General features: G+C 44.8%; 3 protein-coding genes across 5 annotated transcripts; 1 reads left to right on the forward strand and 2 right to left on the reverse strand.

The window, feature by feature from the left end:
- Window positions 1-129: 129 nt before the first annotated feature.
- On the forward strand, window positions 130-3399 carry LOC133005472 (haloacid dehalogenase-like hydrolase domain-containing 5). 2 transcript variants are annotated; one of them, XM_061075159.1, is made up of 8 exons: window positions 130-252; window positions 985-1188; window positions 1305-1417; window positions 1502-1595; window positions 1673-1706; window positions 1815-1989; window positions 2117-2305; window positions 2741-3399. In XM_061075159.1, exons 1-8 carry the CDS (start codon window positions 130-132, stop codon window positions 3132-3134), a joined length of 1326 nt encoding a protein of 441 aa, XP_060931142.1. In that variant the 3' UTR covers window positions 3135-3399. The 2 variants fall into 2 exon arrangements, with proteins under 2 accessions (XP_060931142.1, XP_060931143.1); XM_061075160.1 differs by having other exon boundaries at window positions 991-1188.
- A 546-nt stretch (window positions 3400-3945) lies between these two features.
- On the reverse strand, window positions 3946-5383 carry gp9 (glycoprotein IX platelet). Its single transcript, XM_061075161.1, has 2 exons — window positions 5263-5383; window positions 3946-4981 (listed from the first exon to the last, which is right to left on the reverse strand). Exon 2 carries the CDS (start codon window positions 4978-4980, stop codon window positions 4234-4236), a length of 747 nt encoding a protein of 248 aa, XP_060931144.1. The 5' UTR covers window position 4981; window positions 5263-5383; the 3' UTR covers window positions 3946-4233.
- A 1585-nt stretch (window positions 5384-6968) lies between these two features.
- On the reverse strand, window positions 6969-23861 carry iqsec1a (IQ motif and Sec7 domain ArfGEF 1a). Of its 2 annotated transcripts, XM_061075455.1 has the most exons (14): window positions 23669-23861; window positions 22716-22995; window positions 21308-22587; window positions 20421-20582; window positions 20155-20277; window positions 19609-19775; window positions 19240-19379; window positions 17365-17394; window positions 16261-16386; window positions 16070-16169; window positions 15653-15814; window positions 14406-14582; window positions 12053-12102; window positions 6969-10740 (listed from the first exon to the last, which is right to left on the reverse strand). In XM_061075455.1, the coding sequence occupies exons 1-14, from the start codon at window positions 23767-23769 to the stop codon at window positions 10156-10158; spliced, it is 3483 nt and encodes a 1160-aa protein (XP_060931438.1). In that variant the 5' UTR covers window positions 23770-23861; the 3' UTR covers window positions 6969-10155. The 2 variants fall into 2 exon arrangements, with proteins under 2 accessions (XP_060931438.1, XP_060931439.1); XM_061075456.1 differs by lacking the exon at window positions 12053-12102 and having other exon boundaries at window positions 10665-10740; window positions 23669-23859.
- Between the last annotated feature and the right edge of the window lie 1119 nt (window positions 23862-24980).

Consider the following 24980-nt stretch of genomic DNA (forward strand, 5'->3'; position numbering starts at 1 on the left):
GCCGGAGCGAGCCGGCTCCTGCTCTGCGCGCGCAGCTCCTGACTCCTTCTCTTCTGTTTTGTGTGTTTGTCTTTCATTTTTTTTTTCTTCGGTTTTTTAAAACTCCTCTCGGTGCTAGAGTAGAGGGAGATGCGGGGCCTCCTCGGGTCCTTCTGCCGGGGCTTGCCCACCCTGAGCAGCCGTACAGCCCGACGCACAGCGGGGGTGGTCGCTACCCGGTGCGGCTTGTGCGGAACTCAGTCTAGCAGCAAGGTACGGTTTGCCCCCCCTCCCACCCCCCCGTTCCTTTTTTTAATAATTCATAATGTGCCAGATCGACGTTGCGGAGTCGACAGTGATGCATGCAACTTGGTCCGCTGCGGATGTGTTGGCAGGGATGGAAGCATCAGTGGAGATGTAGCTTCCACTGGGATTTGCACCCCCCCATGAGAAAAACAAGTCTGTCTTGTTCCCACTTTGGTTGCTGGGTCCCAGTTACTGGAGAATTAAATACCTGTATTATTAATATATAAACAATGCAAGCACATTCCCTCTGTGTACTGCTGTGTCCCCATATGGATTATCTGTGGCTGCTATAACTATAATACAGACTCCATGTTGTGTCATGAGATTATTTGTTATATAGGAGAAAAATGCAACCCTGGAAATTAAATAAAGAATCCTAGTTGAGTTAAATGTGTCACTTGTGTCATTTGACAAAAACACTGTCACATGTATAGATAATAACAGACATAACACTTATATAAAGTAAAGCATTGACATTTAATGTGACATGATGAATCATTTCACACTCCTCTGTTATTAGCAAACACATCAGATCATATTAGTAAGTGACCTCATCTTTATTATGATTATTTGTTCATGTTTAATATCAGACACTGTCCTTTATCTGCTTTGTTGGGCTTATTTTTCAACTGTCCAGTTGGATTTTCTCTCTCGCTGCTTCTATGCTGGTTAACCTGTTCCTCCTCTGTCCTCCTGCAGCCACAGCCAAACTTTGGGCTGTTGTTTGACATCGATGGCGTGCTGGTGCGAGGACGGATGCTAATCCCCGCCGCCAAGAGGGCCTTCGAGAAGCTGGTGGACTCCCAGGGACAGTTTGTGGTGCCGGTGGTTTTTGTCACCAACGCGGGAAACTGCCTCCGACAGACGAAGGCCGACCAGCTCTCCCACATCCTGGGAGTACCTGTGAGTTCTGAAACACAGGATTTGTGATTGTTGTGTGAAGATTGAATAAAACACACACACTTCTCTTCAAGGTCGCCACTGCTGTTAACCTCTCCTGACACTTGCTGTGTTTGCAGATCACTCAAGATCAAGTCATCATGTCCCACAGTCCACTGAGGATGTTCAAGAAGTACCATGAGAAGTGTGTGCTGGTGTCGGGACAAGGACCAGTCCTGGAAATAGCTAAAAAGTAACCTGGCGTTTTTTAAATGTTTTTTATGTGCATGATTATTTAAAAGTTATACTTGAATAACACTGGACGCTTCTCCTGCAGTTTGGGCTTTAACAATGTTCTGAGTATCGATATGCTGAGGGAATCGTACCCATTGCTGGACATGGTGGATCACAACAGGAGACCCAAACTGCCGGTGAGACATAGAGAAATGGGCTGTGGAAATATGAATAATATAAGGTCATGTGTTGACTTTTCCTTCCTTCATTTCAGTCCAGTGCTGTGCTCACCCATCCCAAGGTTGAAGGTTCGAACATCTTATTTTATTGTAACGGTTTCCTAGCCGTCTGTATTGTCAGATTTGTTGTATTACCATGCCTTCGATATGCAACTTCTGGTATAATCTCCCCCACAGCTGTGATTCTGTTCGGGGAGCCGGTCCGATGGGAGACCAACCTGCAGCTGGTCATCGACATTCTGCTGACTAACGGTAACCTCAGCGGTGTCCACCAAACCCAAAACGGGCCTCACCTCCCCCTGCTCACCTGCAACATGGACCTCATGTGGATGGCTGAGGCCAATTCTCCACGGTAACCATTGGAAACTGTCAAATAATTGGACATATCAACACAAGCAAGTCGAGCACAGGCCTCGGAATCTGCCGAATGAATGAGGAGAATCACCTTTCTGAACCTCTGCTGTCTCCTTCTGTCTCAGGTTTGGCCACGGGACGTTTCTCGTGTGTCTAGAGAACATCTACAAGAAGATTACGGGTAAAGAGCTGAAGTACGAGGCTCTCATGGGAAAACCCAGCGAGCTGACCTACCACTTTGCAGAGTACCTCATCAGGAGCCAGGCCATGGAGCGGCAATGGAAACATCCCATCACGTCCCTTTATGCTATAGGGTAAGACACCAAGTTTCTCGCCCCCTCTATGTAGTTGACAGCACATGGGAAACACTAAACCATGATCAGAATCCACTTTTGATGCAGTCTAATGGAACTGAAAGCACTGGAAACAGGCACAGAGCAGCAGATAGAATGGACGTAACTTTATTTAGATGTTGCTCAATCATTTGGTGTGAAACTACATGCGTGACAGTGAACACATCACAGTGTCCTTTCAGAACTGGCATGTTTCACTTCACTTTTTTTTTTTTGAATCACATGCTTCTGTGGTGCCGGCACAGCTGTTCTGTGTTTTTGTGCCTTCAGTATGTAATCGTTTGAATTGCTCATTTACCCGAGAAGAAGCATAGAGCAGCAGGAAATTAAAACTTTGTTGCACATATTAATATCATGTCTGACTTGTGCATACTGCCTCTTTTCTTTCATTCTCAGGGATAATCTTATGACTGACATCTATGGGGCCAATTTGTACAACCGCTACCTGGAGGAGAGATTGAGGAAGAACCCCAAAGCCGTCGCCAAGATGGCAGCTGCCACGGGATCCACCACTGCGGTGCCCCACGATGAGGACATTGACAACCTGTGGGAGAGCGAGCTGGCTCTGCCCTCTGCCACCTCCTGCAAGTCCGTCCTGGTCTGCACGGGGGTCTACAACCCCAACGCGGAGGTGCCCTCGGATGCAAACAGCTGCATCAAAGAGACGGTGTTCCATGGGCACCGGGACTTCAGGTTCGACCCCCTGCTGGTGGAACCGGGTCACATCGTGCAGGACGTGGCGGAAGCCGTCGACCTAATCTTTGAGCAGGAGAAGTTTGTGCCTAAGTAGAGTTCCAGCTAAGGTGCTTTATGTTTATTCGAGGCCCCGTCAGAGGAGGCGTGGAGCATTAAACTGGGAATTTGACCATTTAATGCGTAAACCCATAGGAACCTAACACTGTGGACATTGTTATATCTCATGACAGGGCACAAACGTTCAACACTGAGACAAATGTTAGAGAAAATCAACCTGTTAATGTCAACTGCCCTTTTGCATTGTTTTTGTGAAAGTGTTTTAATTCCTGATTTTCATTAACGAAAGGTTAAGAACTGCCTTATTTTATCCTACTAAGTATTTTTTTAGATGATAGTAATGTTTTAGATTGTTACAAATCCTGAAATCATCATATATTTATTGCAAGTGTTTTTATGAAGCATATTGAGATTTGAAAATTTTAGCTTTATTCTTAATTTGACTTTCCATTTCATTTGAAGTCATTTATCCATTTAACCTGGGAAATCTATGCATGAATATAACGGTAATAATTGTTCTGTTACAACTGTTCGATGTGCAATATTGTCCTCTTCAGAGTACTGTCTGTTTGCGTTATGCTTTGGGAGCGTTGAACAGTATTTGCACAGATCAGAGACGTTCATCTTTGTTAAGTGTGTCCATATATTTCCTGCCATAACCCGTTTATTAGCAAGTAGAAAATGAAGTCCCAGAAGTACAATGACGATCAAAACCTTTTGCTGTCCCACATTTGTAACAATTCATTCATTGTTAATACCTCAACTAAAGAAAATGTGAGGAATGGTTACACAACAGTTTGTGCGTTTTCTTTTTTCATTCAGGATTTATCCACAACCTGTAGGACATCGCCAAGATAAAGACTTAGGTCTCATTCACTCTCGACACAATAAGAGGCCAAAATAGTTCATAGATAATATTGATGATACATTTATGTGGTGCATTTCATGCCTACATTAGTTAAATACTAAGAATACACTTTCCCAAGTTACACTGTAATGTTTAGCAGCCAAACAAGTTTACTGCTGAAAATAAACAAAATTAAATAAATCCACTGTGCTGCCTTGTTACTGGCCTCACCTCTATCACATGTAGTGTTTTTTTTAAATACCTAATTCCTGGAAGAAACAGAGGTCGCTCAGGTCGCCTTTATCTTTATTTTGTGCTTCTTGTGCAACGCATCCAGGACTTGTGGCAGTAGCTCCATGCTGATAAGAGGCCTTGCTAGTTCCTGTGTACAACTGAAAGAAGTCAGGTCCGCACTGACTCCTGGCAGTGTGGTGTGCAACCGCCTTCTGTGTTTGGGCTTCAGTGAGCGCAGAGAGTCGGCCTCGAGCCCCACGTGCTTGTCCCCTATGTACAAAGTGAAGGTGGACGATCTGGCCAGTCTCAAGCTCCACAGCAGCAGAGCGATGACACAGCACAGCATCGCTCCCATCGCTGCGCTGAAGGTCCCACCGGTGCAGCTCGGCCGGCCGCAGGACGAGAAGTACTCATCTGTGAGGTCAGCGATGGCCTTCTGAGCCACGGAGCTTGGACTGGCACAAGTGGGCTGCTCGGATACGACGGCTCTGTTCTTCAGCAGCCAGTTCCTCAGGTACTGGATCCTGCAGTCACAGTGGAAGGGGTTCCCAGACAGTGAGACCTTTTTCAGACCAACCAGTCCGTCAAACAGGCCCGGAGACACCGAGGTGAGAAGATTGTCCTGCACGTGGAGCTCTGTGGTGTGTGAGGCCAGAGGAGGCAGCTCCACGAGGCCTGAAGAACTGCAGTTCACTTGCAGACTAGCAGACTGGAGGACGGAATATAAGCACGGTTGACCAATAGGATGTGCACTGGATGTTGCCAAGAGGAGGAAGGCAGCTAGGATTAAACCAGGGGGCATCCTGAAGGATCAGGAAGAGGTTATTCACTATGTGATGGTTTCAGTTAACATAATATTGAGAAATTTAACTAAACAGTGTGGATATATTCTCCTTTAAAATCAGACCCTGTGCACGATGCTGTGTTTTATAATAAGATTGAAACTATGCAGTCAACAAACAGTCAATTTTCAGAGCATGACCTAAATGAAAGAGGCTGTAATAAAGAGAGTGTGACTGAAGGAGAAAGTAAGTGAAAGTCAAACCCACATTCGCTGTGAAAAAAGAAGAAAAAGAATACAAACCTCTTAGAGTCAGGCCAACTAGGACGTTACCACTCGTGCTGCCAATCATCCTTAACATCTCATTATGTGTTCAATGTTCTTCTGAGCTAAGAGCATTTCCAAAGTCCTCCTGACCTCCAGGTTCCCCCCCGCTTCTGTGACTCGCTCAGAATAATCACACGGTCGATAGAGAACCGCGTCAGTCTGAGGAATGCACCAATAACACTGCTCAGTTATGGCGCATTTGACGTGAAGGAAATCCATCTGCTCTCAGGAGATAAGAGGGTATCTATTAGGAACAGTGGTGGAGTCTATCTGAAGCTCTCCCTCACACTGTTTGTTACTGACATCCACTGCAGTGCTGAGGGCGCAGCGGGCACGTTGCTGCAAAGTACGGCTGCGAGCGTGTTCAGCTTTATGTGGGTTTAGATTTAAGTACCTATGAGATATTTTGGAAAGTCAAATAATGAATGAGCTCGAGGCCCAAAATAAGAGAAACAGGTTCTTAATGGAAAAGTTGAGCTACAAGGCAGAATTTACCGATGCTGAATACCTGTGAGGAAAAATGCCACAGCTTCACAGATGTGGTTCAAAGCTGAGAGGTAATTGTATTAACGCTCATGTTCAGTGTGCAGCAGAAACTCTTTTCACCCATAGATGGTGTAAAGGCTCAGATTTTCATTTTCAAGAATGCCCTCTGGTGGAGTTTCTGCAACAGTAGTGGAGAGTGTTGCTGGAACCCGGAGAGAGCATTAACATTTCATTTTAGAAAATACATTATACTTGTATAAGTACTACTACTACTACGTCTACTACTACTACTAATATTAAGTGGTGCTGCTATCATAATAACATTACATCTATTAAAATCACTATTATTAACACTATAATAATAATCATTATTATTATCAATAATTATTATTAGGAACAATTATCATAATGCATATTATAATATACAATTATTATTTTTATTGTGATTACTACTACTACAGACTGGTGCTGCTATCATTAGCATCATTACATCTATTATAATCATTATTATTACTATAATAATAATTATAATGATAATAATAAATATGTATAATATATGTTTAATACAAAAATAATATACATATATATATATCCGATGTAAACACATTACGCCGGTATGGACAGGCACCGATGTGAGACGTCATGAGTGCGACCAGGAGCGCTGTGTTTAAGGGACAATTTATCTGTAATGATTTTCCAATTCTGATAAATAAATAATAATATAAAATTCCCCATATTGAGCCGATAATATATGGGATCGATATATATAGTGCATCCCTAGTTATTACTACTACTGCAGACTGGAGCTGCTATCATTAACATAATAACGTATATATATCACTCTTGTAATTATCTTAACTAGCAGTCTGAAAGAGTTTTAATATTATGGTTACACAGCTGTTCCTGTCTCTCTCTCTTCTCTCCCACTTTCTCTCCCCTCACACCAACCGGTCGAAGCAAATGTCCGCTCGCACCGAGTCTGGTTCCAGAGGTTTTGTTTCTCTTCAGTCACCAAGTGTTTGGTTGTTGTGGGAACTGTTGTTTTTCTATAATAATCTAAGGTCTCAACTTTATGTGAAGTGTCTTGAGATGATTTGTCCCTAAACCAATAAAACTGAACTGAGTTGCTCGATGAGATATAGTTCCGTGTATAATCAAATATCTTGACACACTGCAGAGCAATAAGACAGCACGTGTACCGTAAGTCATATACTTGTTTATTTTGCGTTCTCAACATTGTCACAGTTGAAGTTTTACAATAACTGGGGTCTTACTGACTCACTACTCACTGTACAAACAGAATGCACATATAAATGAGGCCATTCTTGTCTTTCCCTTTTTTTGTTGTTGAAAAATGTGTCTCACCCCACACGGAACAGCTTGCTGCAGGATGTGTTCACGTTTATCCATGTGTGTACAGTATGTGGGTGTTTGTGTGTATGGGGGGGGGGGGTTGCATGTATGAAAGGAGAGCTGGATGTAAATGGAAGCGAACTTTCTAACAGTCATTTTTTTTTTTTTATTTCTACAACAAATGTCCGTTCATGACAGCTGGAGGCTGAGACAATCGATATGTTCATATAACACCCCCGGCGTCCATCTGTGAGGTGACCAACTGTATATACATCCTGATCTTGACTGCAGACATCAGAACAGAGCACTGATCATATACACATTATGTACAGCTCCTTCGATTCCCCACCTTGGTCCCTTTACAGCTTCACAAAGATACACCCCTCCGACCACACAGTTTACACATCAAAATCCCGTATTTACACCGTGACAGAAGTGCAATGTTCTCTGTTGGTAATTTACACAATGGATTTGTTGATGAAATGCATGCCGAGCTTCAGTTACCACCAGCTTAACATGGAACAACAAGAACACGTCAACATCAAGTAATTCCGAATCATTCAAAAACCAAAGCTGAAGTCCAAAATTGTATAGGCTGATTCTTTTTCCCCTCCCCTCCCCCCCGATCAGCTCACAGTGAGTAGGACACATGATGCATCAGATCCATGCAGTGCATTGTTGGGGTACGTTCTCACAAAGAATGACTGTAGACATTGGAAGCACTACAACACACACAGAAATAAACAGATTCCTCGCTTTTACATCGCCCCCGAGATCTATAGAAAAAATATGGAATCCGTGGAGAGACACATTCATCGGAGCATCAATGTCCCAATCGTGATCCGTCTGCCATCTGAACGTAGCTCAAGCCTGACTTATGACGATGGATTTCTTTGTGAATGTTAAAATACATTTACAACCTGAATACTGGGACACACAGATTACTGTCACTAATTTACACACTAGGATAGACTCTTATTTGTAGAATGTAGAAAGTTATTCTTTACATATACCCAGTTCTGTTGTTCAGTTTGCATTTTGTATATTGTAACTGCATTTCCTGAAAGAAATGAAAGTGTTCTTCCATATGTGCTTATCCAGCAAAATATTTTTGTTTAGCCCAAAGAGAAGCCTTTCTTTTATTAAAATATATACACACATTCCTCTTTCCACTGTTTATTGTATAAGTACGTATTTATGTATGTATATATATATGTATATACACATATATTCTTAAATGAAAAAAGATATTTATTTTTTCACCTGAATCTCATCCTGGACAACAAGATATCAGACTTACTTCCACTCTCGGTTCAAGTCTGAATTTTCTGAACATGATTGCACTTAAACTTGCTATGGTAACACTGATTTGTTATACAATGTGCAGAGGATAGCCTCACGTCAATAACATTACATGCAAAACAAAAGGAAAAACTTACTAGAGATTTCACTGAACTCCAAGTCTGTACCTCCCCATGAGAGCACGAGGACAGCCGCACATTAATTTACCGAAAGACTCTGACAGGGGTCCAAAACAAAAAAATAAATAAATAATGACGCAACATGAAAAACACACAAATTGGAGGGAGACCTTGTTTGTTCTTAATGTACAAAATCAGTACAAAGATATTGCACACATGATAGAAAAAAGATGAAAAAAATACTTCACTATGTAAGAACTGATTTTATTCTCTCACCGATCCTCGTTGGGTGAATAAAAAAAATAGGAAACAAGGCAAAATAAGATTTGAAAAAAGTTATTTTCCGTGTTTGATTTTTTCCCCAAGAGTCAAGAGAGCAGCTGTTGTATATGCGAAAGGCAACAGACTTCACGTGGTCAACACGTTTTGCGCTCGTAACATGAACCGAGCCTCCGAGCGTGTTCAAAACATCTTCCCCCTCCTGATATTCCTCTTTATTATTTTTACAGTTGGAGCAGCCAGAGTATGAGAAGTAAACTGAGATTAAAACAACCAATCAGCCCTGTTGATCACTCGTGAGAGTTGACAGGAAGTCTGCGTTGAGGCCTCCGCTGTGACAGCACGCCATTTTGGGGCCCGTATATGCAACAGCTGCCACCCAGAGGCTCCGTCGGATCCATTTGAAAAGGCAAAACGTTTTTCCAGAATTGATTAGGCTGGACTGAATGGGAGTTCACTCCTTTCAGATCTACATCCCCTTACCGCAGAGTCAGTATAATACTGATAAAATTCCCTTTTGCTGATAATAATAATAATAATTGTAAGTATAATCTTACAAATTACTTTACGCACAATATACTGTACATGAAGTCTTGACTAAATAGATTATGCGTTAATAATTGGCACATTTATTTATGAGAGCTAGGAGACAACACGTATAGCTGTAATCTACAGTAAATACAGCACTAGAACTACTATGACTGAGATGGTCCACTCAGTTGCTCGCCTGTCCTTGGATTTCAGTTAGTGTGAAATGATTATACCTATGTTCTTCACTACATATGAGGGTGGCAACAACAAACAGCATTCGTATGGTGGTAGGATCTGCAAACCAAAGTGGAAAGTTGACTTCAGAACAGGGTTTTGCGCAAGAAGTTCGGCCGTCACCGTGACGGAGAAAGCGTTCGGGCCATGTTCTCGTCCCTGGTCGTTTTGTCCTCCTGATTATGTGAAAGTAAGACAGGCTATTGAAGGGAGGAAGCAGTGGGGGAGCAACTTGCCGTCACGGCCGGGGGCGGCGTGTGTGGAAAATAAAGAGCATCTTCCTGTACAGAACCCACCCCCACCCACAAGACCCTGATAGGGCCGAGCCCACAATCAGGCAAACTAGTAAAAGGCCCCTGGTGGAAGATTTGAGTCCCGTTTCCATCCTGCATATTAGTTGGAACCTGGAGGTGAAACAGGCGACTGCGTGTGACTGGTTTCCATCACAGCAGCAGTTAAACACAGTGGACAGGCCATAGAGTTATGCTGTCAGTCCCTTTGGTGTAAGCAATTGTCCTTCCTTCATATCGAGTTCCCTCCTCTCCTCTCTGTGTTTCGGAGAGCATCACACTACGGTGCTGATGCCACTGTGTTTGGGTTTGGGTCCGCCAGGCGCCGAACCCGCCTGCTGACTGTGGTGGTGGCCGGCGTGCTGGGAGTGCGAGCTGTGATGGGAATGCTGGCTGTAGTGGCTGTGCTGCTGCGGGTGGGCGTGTTGGTGTGCGTGTGGGGCGTGGGGCGGGTGCTGGTGGTACTGCTGCGTGTGGGGGGGCGGGTGGTAGTGGTGGTGGTGGTTGTAAGGCGGCGGGTTCTGTGGGACCTGGCAGTACTGCGGGTGGTGGCCTTGGGCCGGCACCGGGTGCGTCGGCTGTGCTGTGTGGTGCAGGTTGGTCGGGTGGGGCTTGTGGGATATGAGGGTGGGCTGGCCGGCCGGAGGGTAGGAGGCGTGGCCCTGGGAGGGGGGTTTGCCTCGCTTGCTGCCAAAGATCGACCCCAGGATGGAGGTCGATGCCGAGTTAGGGATGGGGGGTTGGCTGGGGGGTTGGCTGGGGGGGTGGCTGGGGGGGTGGGTGGGTGCTTGGCTGCGGGGTGCGCCCTCTCGAGGCGTGGTGGCTCTCCGGCGGGTGTGCGGACTGCTAATGATGGACCCCTGCAGGAGGGAGAGAAGGTGACAGCACGCCCGTTAGACACTGTGCAGGTGCTACGCTACAGCTGCAAGGCACCAGCAGGATGACATCACAGTCGTCTCATTTCAGATAAACAAGTAGCAAAATGTTATAGGGCATGCAAATGGGAAACTAAAAATGTTGTCATGGTAGGCAGCGGCAACTCTAGGGATAGTTCAGCTTGGGCAAAGGCTTCACGGTGGAGGGAGCCAAAGTTCAAAAGAGGATCTGCTGTTGAGGAACTAACTGGCCTGAAAATCTGGAACAAAATCATATAAATAATGTCGTTAACAAGGGCAAAGAAAGACAACATTTCAACTTCATTGCAGTCAAGTGTGCCAAACCCCTCTCAGAGTCACACATGCAACAGGTTATAACCAATGGAGGCAGAGTTTCCACATGCAGAGGATGTGACAGGCAAACTCGTCATCCACACACAAGCATTCGACTAGAAATCAGAAGGCAGGAGGAACTAAGCTCTCGTGTGCAGACGTCCCAACAGGCCCGTACACCCCGCCCCCCCCCTCCAACGCTACCCACTACTCACAAAGTCACTTCTCCTAGAGCAGCTTTTTCCTTTTTGCATATGCTTTGGTTTACGACTGGAGAAAGACCACGTGACGACTTTGCAGAGCAGAATGAAATTTGCAGGGTCCCAGACTTCAGCCCAACACGTGAAACTCATGGACAGATGGAATGAGTGAAGGATGAATGAATGAAATCCACATCTTCATTTGTCTCCATTAAAAATCAGTCCACCTCTGACTACGCAGGCTACATTCCTCCCTGAAGCTTAGAGAGAAACTGCAGAGAGAGAGAAGGAGAAAGAAAGACGGGGGACAGCGATGTTTGCTGCAGGAGATGCACCCGGTTTCTAGTGTCTTACAGAGCTACCACCCTGCCACAGAGAAGAAGAGCAACCAAATGAAAACCGCTTGGATGTGACTGAATGAAGGACAGAGACAGGCAACAAGGGGAGGGGATCGGAGGAGGGATTAGTAGAGTCATGCTGGTTTGAAGGTAAAGTGTATATCGGTCATATAACATGACCAAAACAGGAGATCTGTTCTGGACTTCCAAAAAAAGGGGCACGATCAGAGGCAGGCAACCCATGCATGCACACTAACTGAGGGCAAGCAGGTTACATAAGGCATCCCAGGAAGAAAAATAAATGATTCCAAACAAATGAACTGAGTCTATGAAGCAAAAGGTGTAAGACCAAAAATAAACGGTGTGTTTTCACAGTGCACATCATCACATAGAGAGTAGCTTGGATACCAGCTGCTTCAAACTTACTTCCATATTGCTGTCTAGTGATCCTGCACTGCTGCGACGCCCCCGCTTGCCTGCCCGAGACATGCAATACCACAGATTAGAGATCGACAGCACTCCTGGGTCGACTACAGAGACGTGTCGGCTGCCCACCCGACCCGTAGGGGGCAGTGCAATGGGTTGTGACTGTGGGTAAAGTCCAAATATGGGCGGGGTAGGGGGGGAGAGGGCGTTGGGGGTGGGTGACAGGTGGCACTGGGGCTATACCTTCAGTGGCGTCACATCTCCACTCGGGGTGGAAACTAAATCTGCATTGAAATTTCAGTGAGGCAAGTTTTAAAGCGCATTCCGATCTGCAGGCTCACTCAAGTGATAGATTAAAATTTTTTTGATGGATAACATAAATGTGGTTCGAGGTTCATAGACCACGGAAAAACATCCACAGAGAAATTTATCTTAACGGGATTTATATTTTTATTCCCCTCCCCAGATTTTTAACTTGATAAAAATATGATTTGACTGGTTTTTAATGTTGCCACAAAATGTAGATTTCCTTTAGGCAGAGGTCTTCAACAGGGGGTCCGCGACCCCTAGGGGTCCGCGGAGGTACTGCAGGGGGGGTCGCAAAATCTTTGGTTGATTAGACAATTTTTATTTTTTTTTTATAAATTTGTATTTATTCGAACAAATTTTTTTCCACATATTTAAATGTCTTAAAATACACATTAACATGCATTCAACATATTGTGAGGCTGATTTGATCCTCTGCCTGACAACCTCCATCCGTCCAAGATTAGATAAGTTGTGTGCTACCCATCAGGGTCCGACATCTCACTAATGAGGGAGTATGTGTGCCATCCACAGATGGCTTGAGGATTCACTGTCTCTTCTACATCTATGTTTAAAATAAAAACATGAATCTGTGAATTACTTTAATAGCTCAGTGTTGTATGCAAGACGTATGTTTATAAAAGGCAGTGTCATGGCCAACCTGTACCTTGCACATGTTTAAATTAAAAACATGAATATATGAACCTGTTTAATATTTGAATAGCTTAGTATTGAATGCACAATAACAGGGTAGCTATGTTTATACATGGCACTAGGCCCAGTTTAATATAAAACACAATTTTTACAATATATTTAGAAGGGGGTCCATCTCTCCACCAGTTTGGGGGTCCTTGGCCTGAAAAACGTTGAAGACCCCTGCCTTAAAGGGACTATTTTGGCAAGAGCCAGTCTCAGTGACAGTCACAAAGGAGGAGACACATTCAAAGCAGTACAGTGGTTGTTGCACATGGGATGTACAGGCATATTACAGGTCTGAGGGCGAGCGGAGCACTTTGGCCGTGGTTAGGCACACTCAGCCGATGACACATGACCAGTAATCACACATAAACAGGAAAATACCTGATGTGTATGGGAAAAAAGAACACAGTAAATACACATGAAATGGAGTATGGCAGGAAAAAACAAAAACAAAAAAAAGAACACTTAACAAAAATGACCCCACTAACATGCCACGTCCTGCGTGGAGAGAACACAGGAGACAGGCGGGCGGCGGGATCCCTACGTGCTGCTTCCCTGTCTGACCTACTGGAGGAAGTGATGGTGAGAACACAGCGTGTCCCGGTGCCAGACCGTGAGGCAGACCCCCCCCCCTGACTGGATTTCATTTCGTTATCGAGTTAATCACCCGATAACTTCCCGGAGCTGCTCTCTGTAATGAATGAAATGTGTTTGGTGCTCCGGAGACACAGCGGCTGCGTTAAACACTGAGATTCATGGACGTGCAAATGACTGACACTTCATTGTGATCCTGCTGCTGCTGCTGCTTCTGATTGGTGGTGGTCAGCACTCGCCTGTCGGGCTCACAGGTACACGTGAGAGGAAATGCTGCTTAAAACATGAGATGTCTTTGGATAAAACAAACGGAGGAGTGCAAAAAGTGCCAAGTTTAAAAGAAGAACTGACAATAAGAACATGAAAGGGAGCGTAATGTCAAGTCATCCAGATGATTTGGGGGGAGGAGGGGGGGGAGGGTGACAACTGCCCGTCAATTTCATTCATCACTGAGAAGACACGTCTAGAAAAATCGATCTCAACAATTACCCTCTTCTGAAATGCTGCAGGTCTGTATTCAGTCTCCCTCTAAAAACACACTGGAAGTAGCTGCCTCGGTCAAACAATCCAATCCTGAGTGAGCTAGGTAGTGGATTTTAAACGGGAAAACTCTGAAGTCGATGTATGGTGTCGTGAAACAACATTTTGCTATTTTTTTATCCCCTTGGAGTCATCCCAGTTCGGTGGATGACAGGAGGAGAACACTCCTCCGTGCAGGAGCCGGCTGGTGGAAAGGAAGACGTTGTGGCTGTACCTGCGTCGGAGAGGTCTCGCAGCGAGCTGCTGAGGGCGCTCCTCTTCAGGCCCTCCCCCATGGCGTAGGTGTCGTCCAGGCTGGCGCGGTTCATGCCGCCGTTGCCGGATTCCTTCTTCAGACCGGAGCTCTGCGACATGCTGGGCCTCACCACCCCCTTCTGCTTCTCCAGCTCGGCTGTGGAGAGGAGCCAAGGAGAGAGTGGGGTAAGTGGCAGTGGCTTGAAATCTCAATCTGCCCAGAGACAAGACTTGAAAACTGGTTTATTCAGTCACCTTGTGTTTTCAACTGTTCATGTATCTACCTACTAATGCCACAAACATCTGTCTGTCGTTCATCTAACCTGCTTCACACATGGCATGTGTGTTTTAAATTGCCCAAGAGAGTGCAGTGTGCGATTTGATCATGGAAGTTCAACACAATCAATGAAGTTTTCATCCCTTAGCCATCACATCTTAATTATGTGGGTATTGATATTACTCCAGGTATTCTTTACAACATCCCAGTAATTAATAACATTCCTTTTTTTATAGTATTTGTGATATGCTTTTGTCCCACTGTGTGCATTCCATCAAATTGTTCTTTCATTTATTTCATTCATTTTTGACACGTTCAAAATTAATAGAAAGAAAATGGAATAACCAGGCGACCAGCGCTCTATAGGAGTCAATGTGTGTGTGAGTTAAAGTTCTTGGATAAACTACAGGAGTGGTCGGCAACTGGGTAAAAATCGCCAGCACATCATCTTGATAACTTTTTTTATTTCGCCATATCGGACTGACACAGGGATTCACAGGAGTCGCTGGTGCTGATCTCCCTAGAATCAATTCCTGTTTGGCAGTTTATCTTCAAAGTAAAATCACAAAGTTTGTTTCGTTGCTGAGTTGCTTTTTGTAGCTTTTTTAAAAAAAAAAGTCACCAGTTCATTAAATCATTAAAATCTATATATAAATGCAAAAAGCTAAAAAAGTGACGGTATATTGTAGAACTGTTTGAGGAGGACTCACTCATGACAAGGAATAATACCTGGTATTGTATGTCACAGCAGAATTGACTTTCAAATGTGCAGGAAAAGAAAGCTCTCCCTTCTGGTAGCCATCATGTGAACTCTGTAAACACCCTCCCTCATAAACTGCTGCAAGTAGAGGAATGAGAACCATGCCCTGTTTCTACTTTACACAGCCCGAGGTAGACCGGGGGGGGGGGAGGGTAGGAGGAGGAGGAAGAAGAAGAAGAAGGCAGCTCACACTCTATCCTGTATTTCTCCATTTCCTGGACCTCGGCGATGGACTCTCGTAGGTCGTCTGTGAACTTCTTGCGGTCCTGGGGGTTGGGCGCGTTAAAGTTGATGAGGACTTTGATGTCCGCACCTGGTACCGCTGATGTGAGTCTGATTCCATTTGGGTAATCTGGGGCACACAGGCACAGGGGGGGGGGGGGGAGAGAGCTTCACACAGGGGCCATTGATCAAAACCAAGTTAAAACACATTCGGACGAAATCTGTGTGAGGTTTGGAGACGATAAACAATGTCACAGCCCATTGGGTTGACTTCCCCATATCTGCAGGATGTGTTACCGTGCTAAATCAAACCCGCTGATGTAAACACTGTCACGCTCACACGCTACAGACGAAGGATTAAAGAAAAACGCCCGGCGCAACTTACACTGATTTTCAAACAGCATGACTTGCATCCCGTAGAGAGAGAAGGACTGTCTGAAGCTGTACGTCACAGAGTTCTTCTTCTTCTGGAAAATCTTGGTTACCTGGAAATGATACAAATGGAGAGAGAGGTTGAACGAGGGAGGAGAGGAGAGGAGAGGAAAGGAGAGGAGATGAGATGAGGAGGCTTTTTACCACTAGGAGGTCGTTGAACAGGAAGATCTCCCGCTGGTGCAGGCCCAGCTTCTGCAGCTTGTTGGGATCTGGCACTTCAAACAGGCGACAGTAACACACCAGCCGACGATGAGGCAACGACAAAACCTACGAGGAAGAAACAAAAACAAGCACAGATACCGAGACTTCAGAGATTATTATGGCCTCAGTCCACACGACAGTACAGAACAAAGGTCACTAGACTGAAATGTTCATGTTTGGTTCCCCTGTTGATGTTGCAACTGTAGCTAGGGATTTGAATTGACCTCTATATCAAATCAAATTAGCAAATAGAAGCACGTTTTAGGAGAAGTCAAGCTCATATTTTCATTTACACCACTCCAAAAACATCCTGAGAATAAAACCATCTCTACTCAAAAAGAGCGACTTCTAATAGAACAAGCAGGGAAGCCAAATACATAATGTGTTGCTGCAAATTATTTAAAATGTTATATTTCTTCTAATATCTTTCTAATTTCAGGACAAGTAAGTTCTTATGCTGTGTATTTTAAAATTGAAGGCCGGAAGTAGTTGTTTGCTCGGGACATACAAGACAGGTCTTAACCAACGCGAAAGCAAATATCAGGTTTGCTTCCAAATATTGTTGCTATGGCTACACTTATTTATATATAGGTTAGCTCATACACTGATGCAAACTGATAAATAATTAATGCAAACTTTGAGGTGCCTTGAAAACAAGTCTGAAACAAGTGTTAACCATGGCAACTACATGGCTTTAAATATTAAAGGAACTTCTAGTTCAAGAATCTGATACCTAATCCCTCTCTACACGTTGGACCGGTACATTCTGTGAGATAGAGGCAACACCGTGCCGTGCACCCAGCAGTGATGTGCACCCTGCTGAGCTCAGACTCTGCAGAAACACTGCAGCGCGTTGCCAAAACAGGAAATAACCCCATGTGTGTTGATCCTGTCTACAAGGTTCTGTACCAACTCCTCTGCCAACAGATGTGAAGTTGTGTGAGGCCTCAGTAGAGAATCAAACTCTCACTCTACCTGTGTGACTGCAATATCCAAGGACAGAAAGGAATATTAGTGTGATTAACGATTATTTATTTTACTTACACATCCCAGGCCGTGATGGAGAGTTCCAATCTAAAAACAGAAGACAGAGATAATATGTTACATATACATTTGTCAAAATGGGGTTATTTACACTTATTAAAGAGGCCATATAAGGATTTCTCTATAATCTCTATCGAAGTGGCCATGAAGATGCATGAGCCTCTGTACACCAGGTGGTGGTCTGTCTCCGTCTCTCTCTGCCGCTGGGCTTCAGGGAGTCTGTAATGATGTCGGACCTTCTCCTGGAAGCCCCCCCACTCCTCTGTGCAGTGTTAGCAGCCCTGATAATTACAAGGAGGAATTCCAACATGGTTTTTATGTTGACGTGTTTTCACTGAGTGCTCTCCTGGGCTTGTAACGCTGCGGCTAAACGGTGACGAGGGATCATTTTTCAATGCACTCAATTATTACTGGCAGAGCCGACGAGATTCCAACCTGCGGGAAACCGGAGGAAACCAAAGTCCACCGAGCAGGACGAGCCTCTCCCTCAGGCTGCGGAGGTTAATCACACTTTTACCCTTCACACGCTGAAGACTCGTGGTTACCTGCAGAATAATGCAGAAAACACCCTGCTCCTCAGGGGCTGCAGCACATTCAGAACTACATTTGATAATTGTTCTGGTTCAGAAACTGGAATTATTGCCTCGTCTCTGCATACCAGTCAAATTGCAGTTTAATGTACTGTACGTATGCAGTGAAGACAAGAGGAATTTCATTAAAAGATACGAGTGTCATGTTTTGATTTAAGAATACTGAAGCTGAACTTCAACCTTTTGGGTATTAACTTATCCCTTCACATCATTCTATTCTATTAGACGTTTGTCAGCAGGATTACTCAAAAGCGACAGAACTTTGTGGAGGGGTGGGGCCTGACCAAAGGAAGAAAACATTCCATTAAGGAGTGGATCTGAATAAGTAAATAGGCGGATCCAGGACTTCACCAACGGAGGTACACGCACTCCAAACATCCTACTATTTACCATTCTTGTGTTCTGGCCAAAAATGTGTTTTGTGAGGTCACAGTGACCGATCGAATTCTACTCAGTCCATCCTCCGGCGACAAATACCACAGAGGGCCAGCGTAACAAATTGACTAAATCTAGAGAATCAGCAGATTATTCCAATGTAACATACACTGGTTTCTTAAAGAGCTGATTCAACCGCTCCTCCCTTTTAAAACCAGGTGGGAACTGTAACACACCGAGGTGGCAGCGAGTGTCCATTTTTCACCAGACTGCAGCGCTGGGTGACATTGCTCAAGGGCTTCGGGGGTGCATTCAAATCAGCAGCATGAAGGTCTGAGCCCAGGCGTGAATCCCTCTCTGCACAATAATACCCAAAGACTTTCTAAATCCCTCTTCTCCCTCTGAGACTTAATGGCTCAATGTTTTTGAGTTTAGAAAATCGGAAAAGACGTGACATTGTTGTTTTTATAAAGTGACTCTGGGAAGATACAGCTGTGTGAGAACTTAATAAAGAATATAGAGCTGGCACCAAATTTCACACAGTCACAGATATCAGTCCGATAAATATGCCAGATTTCGTTTCTCGTCAACATCCACGATTTATTCTCTGAGAAATCACTGAAAATGCTGAAAGACAGCCTCTCTCATCATGTTGGAGAAAATAAGTTCCTGGATCCAAACACTGATCCGCTTCTTCCCCTGACACACACAGCATCCTTCCACTGAGTTTCCTGGAAATCCGCAGAGTAGTTTTAGCATAATCCTGCTAAATACCGTTGACGAAAACATAAATCACCTTGGCGCAAGTAATAAGAGGATAATACCGAGAATTATGTCTTGTGATTTGAGGAAAATGATAAATAAGAACGCCAACTGATGTTGTAGTCTGCTCGTTGTAATCATCACTCACCGGTTTCTTCCCCACGATGAGCTTCTCGACCTTCTGCACCTGTGAGACGTGGTCTTCATTGGTCTTGAGCTCACGCTTGCGAATCCTCTCGTAGATACCGACCAGCGTCTCCCTGGGTATGTCCTCTCCATCGTCCACACCTGGAACAGAGGTATAATGTAAAAATCAAGAGTTGGAACAGAGGCGGACCAAAAATAATTGAAATGAGGAACGTGAGAGGAAGAATTCATATTATCATATTATTCATTTAAGTACAAATGACGAGTACATATAGCACGTTCTAAAATATCAGTAAATCACATGGAATAAAGATGTAAATAATGTATTTACTCAACAACAGTGTTTCATATTGGTCCTTTGTTTTATCACCTCGTAAATTTTTGATAAAGTCCTCCATCTTCATCTTCCTCTCGGGCTTAACGTTGGGGCTGTACATGTCGGTGTTGAGGAGGATGATGGCGAAGGCCAGGATGAAGATGGTGTCGGGGTTCCTGAACTGTCTCACCACCGTGGGGTTACAGATGCAGTAGCGCTGGCTAGAGACACGAGAGGGGGGAGAGCAACCGTGGTGAAGTTCAACTCACGTCCAACATTAGATTGCAAAACATGCAAAGCTATTGTGCTCGTGGAGAGGAAATGCTTTGAGGCTCGGAGAAAGCAGAAGTTTTTGTTCTCTTTGTGAAACGGTAACAATCGTGATAAATAGAGGAACATCAGCAGGAATGACAATAAAATAATCAATAAAATAAAAAAACACTAGTACACATGGTGTTTTCAGGATTTAATCCAACCAACAGGTTACAGACAAATCTGTTGTTTTCTATTGTTTCACTTTTTATTCCTCTGCGTCTTTCTGTGTAGTCATCACTCATTCGTCAATATGTTTAAACGTCATCGTTGAGGGCGTGGTCTCACCTGAAAGCCTCGATGAGCCGCTCCACCTTCTGGGCCTCGCCCTGCACACGGATGTGGTTCTGAAATTTCCTGAGGGCCTCGTCCAGCTCCATGCTCTGGAAGTCCATCTCATCCACCACACAGCTGGTGCACACAGGGACAGATGGAGAGAGAAGAAATTAAAAACACAATCATGGTGCTCATCAGTAAGGATCAAGAGGATATTTCAAGAGATGTTCTGTCTTTTATTTTTAGTCATTTAATTAAGGAGTAAATATCATTCTTACTCTAAGACATCCCTGTTGAACTGTTTCTGCCGATTGCCGAGGAATTCTCCAATCATCTGCCGGCTCAGGCCCTTCCTCTGCAGCAGGAAGTGAGCCACACCGACCGGCGTGTCAGGGATGAATCCCCTCTCTGTCAGGTACTGGACCCCTTTCTCTGGCTTCCTGAAGAGAATAGAGAACAATGTAATATTTTCAATAAAGACCTCTGAACTGTTCATTAAGTTTTCATATTGTTTAAGCACATGGAACTACAGCTCAATTTACAGTTTAATTATAAACCTTTATTATAAATAAAGCAAAAGAAAACAAACTACAACCAAACATGTCGAAGATGAATTAAGAAAATAAAGATATTTGTTATGTAAAATAAATGCAGCTATTTTCTGAATTGTTTCTTCTGTAAAATTATATATATTGGTGCACATCAGCAAACATAAATGCAGACACCTATATATCTGTGAAAGGCTCATATTGGCCAATACAATCGGCTAACCAATAAATCAGTCAAGCTCTGGAACCATTTGTCATAAGAGATCACAGCAAACACATTAAAACAATTAAGTTATTTATAATTGCTGATGAAAGATAAATAATTGAGCTGCATTGCACCAAATTAAGCAGGATTTTTCCACAGATCTAAAATATCGCTGACATGTGGTTGTGTCAATTTCAATCTTGCAATTTGAGTTTCTTCAGGATCACAGAGTGAATTGTTTTTTACTTTGTTTATATTCTAAACAAAGCTTCTGAATTCTGCTTCAATCCAAATTTCGTTCTAAATACCTTGGGATTAAATCTGATTACAAGAGATTACAGTTGTGATCCTCCTGAGAATCACTCTCATACACTCCGATCCCACGCCTGCTCCGTCAGAGCCGAGCACCTACTTGTTGAAGAGATTCAGACCGATGCGATAGTGTCTCTTGCGGATCACGTCGTTGCTGAAGATGGGCGAGTCCCAGCTGTTGCGGGTCTCTTTGTGGTAAGTCTGTTTGCTGAGCGTCTGCTCTCGGAGGCTGTCTCTCGACGACGACTCGGAGCTGCAGTTGATGGTGTCGTTGGAGTTGGACGTGCTGTTGATGCTGTCGTTGTCCCCGTCCGAGAAGTCGGACTCCGACTTGCTCTGCCGGTTGGCCGAGCCGTTGATGGCGAGGTGGCTCTCCAGCTGGCGGTGGCGGTGGCGCAGAGGGGCGTCGTCGTCACGGGTCGGCGCTCGCGGCGGGGGGCCGTGGGAAATGTGTTTGGGGCTCGCCTGCGATGAGGTCACCATGTGGCCGTGCGGCTCGTACACGGGCGGCCGCTTGACGGAGCCCCGGTCCGAGCGGTCGCTGAGCTCCACCGAGCTGTCGCTAGGAGGTTGAATGGTCAACAGAGGGAGGTGGTCCATTCTGAGCCGCTGCTCCTGGCACTCCAGAGAGGGAGTGCTGCGGCAGCTAGTGTCTGTGTCGTGACCGTCATCTTTAGGGTCCATGGGCCAGTACTCCTGCGAGGAGTTGACTGACCGCATCCGCAAGTCGGATTCCGTGCTGGACGGATGCTCCCCCGACCTGGACAGAGCGATAGACGGGGACATGTCCTCCTCGTCGATGAACAGAGTGACGTCACTGTACGATGCCATCGTTTCATCGTGCATGCGTCCGGCTGCCCTGCGGTGGGACTTCACCTGATAGGGCGCTTTCCTCTCCGACTCGGAGCAGCCTATGGCCTCGGGGTCCGGGCCCTCGTCCCCCTGGAGGCTGCGACAGTTCAGTGCATCGTCTATCGACTCGGCCAGAGACTTGACCTGTCGGGAAAAGGCGTCCTCCAGCTCCGTGATGGCGTCGGTCAGGTCGCTCTGCGGAGGCGGGTGAGACCCCATGTTGGCCTGCTGGTGAACCTCGATATCTCCACACTCAGACTGCACCATGGACAGCGGGGTGCCGTCTTCCGTCATGGACACCTGCCTCCCCTCGAAGTAGGAGCTGTGCACTTTCTCAGGACCCTCAAACGACAGCTGCATCCTCATGTTGGACAGGACAATGCGTCGGGACATACGGTTCTCAGACATGGAGCTCCTGAGACGTTCAAAGTTCTTGTTCATCTGATACTGGCGGAAGGCTGTCTGGATGGTGCGGGCCGCATGCCGAGTTATGAATCGTCCACCGTATTTGCGCTCCAGCATCTCCACCTAGAGCGAAGGAGGAGAAATTAAAATATCTAATCTGGTTTCTTAACTGGAGCTGGTCATGTGTCATGAGATCACGAGAAACTTTGATCCTACTCCAAAACAAACAATCGGAGGCTGCTCTGGAATACCTGTTTGTCCTGAAGGTCGGCGGAGAGCTCGTAGCTCTCGGAGAGCGAGCGCGACCGCTTGATGGCCTCCTCCTCCGCCTGCTTCCGGATGATGGACTGCGAGTGCTGAAGCTTGGGCCGACGGGGCCTCTGAGGGCCGGGCTGGACCCCGTGGCTGTAGAGCGGGCTGTCGAATCTGTCGGGGCTGATGGCCGAGCCGTGGGTCACCGGACCCTGGCCATAGCTGGCTCCACCGTCCAGGGAAGGGCCGCTCTCATTGGGCCGTCCATCCCCTTCCACACTGCAGAGAGAGAGAGACAAGGGATGATTAGAGTTTTAATCTTCAGTTAAACAATGAGAAGTTTTTGAATTCAGAATCAATCGGGATCAATCATAATTAAGTATTATAGAAAAAGCTTTTCTGTTTTTCTATGAAATGTCAGAGCGATAAGTAGCTTAAGTAGACTTTGGAACAATCTGCCACAGGAGATTAGACTCACTTCTTAAGACACAACTTTATAATAAAAATGAAAACTCTTATCATGTGATGTATATTGCCTTTATATTCTGTATCTTTATTATTATTTGTTGTGTTATGTAAGTTTCATATTGTCTGTTGTAAAGCATTTACTTGTGTTGAAAAGTGCTGTGCAAATAAGGTTATCAGGATTGTTATTGTTGCAATAATTTGTTGCAAAATAACTGTCGAGACTTCCTTAAAGAAAAGCAAGAGTGATTCAAGAAACAAGCCTGACTCTACAGTCTACTGAACTGCAGAGTAAATGAGGGACCGAACTGTAGAAAGCCGACTATACTTGTCTCTGTAACAACTCCAGCTTGCTATGCTAGACCCAGTATATACAGATGCCACGTAAACACACTCTCCAAGTATTAAACCCATCCAGTCGTCTGTCGGCCCTGTGAGCTCACCTCTTACACTGTTACTGTGAAGGAACAAACGAAAGGTTACTCACTCACTCTTGCACTCTGCCGCTTTACAAGGCGACTGCTTGATGCGTACAGAGCGTCTGTTCTCTATGAATTGCCAACTCTTCCTCCATATCTTGTCCACCATTCTCTCAGCTGAGTCAAGTCCAGAGTACACAGGCTCCTCCAGGAAGCCAAAGCTCAGTTCACGTCATGTGCCAATCAGAAGCCAACGGGGAGTTGCATCATGTCGGCCGGACACATTGCTCCAATACATGTTACAAAGTCCAGGTCGAAGCAGCACGACAGAGCAAATACGATTTCAGCAGCTCCTTTAAAAAGACCTAAGTGGGTATACGTGCGGTGCCCACCTTCTCAAAAACTGACCTAACATTTCTTCTCCTCCATGGTACAGTGCACTCGCTGTAAGCTGGCAGCCCTGTGTGTTTGAACTGTGACGTGCCACACCCATGCAGTGTACACAATCCACTTCCTTCATTAGACAGCCACCAATCAACAGTCAGGAACAACAGGCTGCCAGCAAACGGCAAAAAGTGGTTGGTGAAAAAGTGGAACTGAATATGGTCAAAAGTTCACACGGCAGATGTGTTAGTAAACTCGCTTTACATATTTCGCTCTTAACCAAATATAGATGCACAGGTTAGGAACTTCCCTTTTAAACAAAAGGTTTCAAAAAGATCCAAGCTTCTCCACAGCCTGTGAACATTAATATAATAAGCCTGCCCCGAGGGGCGACATGTCATTTTGTGAATTTGAATCTAACTCACAAGCCACAACTTTGTCCCTTTATGTCTGCCGATTCCTATCTTTATTATATTATATCTTAATAATTGTATTAGAAACTATATTTTATTTAAAAAGTGTAATATTAAGTCACTAAAATGACTCTGTAGAGCACAAACCTCCACCAAGGCCCAACAGTTCCCTTATATTTGAGGTCTTGAGCTTCAACGAAAAGTGCCTTGAGATAATGTATGTTATGATTTGGCGCTATACAAATACAATCTAATTGAATCCAGGTTATATTAGGTTGAATCAAAATCCGCACACTCATAGATATCAGTTCCCTAAATGTTTCCTGAATGATTCTCTGGGAAAAAACCCAGATCTCACAACGTTTAAAAAGCACCAAATTGTTATTGGTTAGTTGCCAACAGAAATGTTTTTGAGGCAAATATCAAAAAGCATTTGAGGGTGAAATATTATCAGATTACTGTTTGGATTAAAAACATCCAGTCAGTATTTTGTCAAATTCCAACTGCAAAAAATGGAAATATTATTATGTTTTGAAGCAGTACCGGAGTTGAATTCCACCATATGCTGCAGCAGAGTGAATTC

This window comes from Limanda limanda, chromosome 7 (assembly GCF_963576545.1).
Source record: "Limanda limanda chromosome 7, fLimLim1.1, whole genome shotgun sequence".
Taxonomy (NCBI): domain Eukaryota; kingdom Metazoa; phylum Chordata; class Actinopteri; order Pleuronectiformes; family Pleuronectidae; genus Limanda; species Limanda limanda.

Bases quoted from the DNA above. Each gene is read 5' to 3' on its own strand.
- LOC133005472 (XM_061075159.1), top strand. From the start codon at position 130: ATGCGGGGCCTCCTCGGGTCCTTCTGCCGGGGCTTGCCCACCCTGAGC. The intron at 1,418-1,501 runs GTAACCTGGCGT...CTTCTCCTGCAG, and splicing joins GTCCTGGAAATAGCTAAAAA to TTTGGGCTTTAACAATGTTC. The intron at 2,306-2,740 runs GTAAGACACCAA...TTTCATTCTCAG, and splicing joins ACGTCCCTTTATGCTATAGG to GGATAATCTTATGACTGACA.
- gp9 (XM_061075161.1), bottom strand. From the start codon at position 4,980: ATGCCCCCTGGTTTAATCCTAGCTGCCTTCCTCCTCTTGGCAACATCC.
- iqsec1a (XM_061075455.1), bottom strand. From the start codon at position 23,769: ATGGTGGACAAGATATGGAGGAAGAGTTGGCAATTCATAGAGAACAGA. The intron at 22,588-22,715 runs GTATTCCAGAGC...CCTTCGCTCTAG, and splicing joins CCGACCTTCAGGACAAACAG to GTGGAGATGCTGGAGCGCAA. The intron at 20,278-20,420 runs GTAAGAATGATA...TGTGTGCACCAG, and splicing joins TTCAACAGGGATGTCTTAGA to CTGTGTGGTGGATGAGATGG.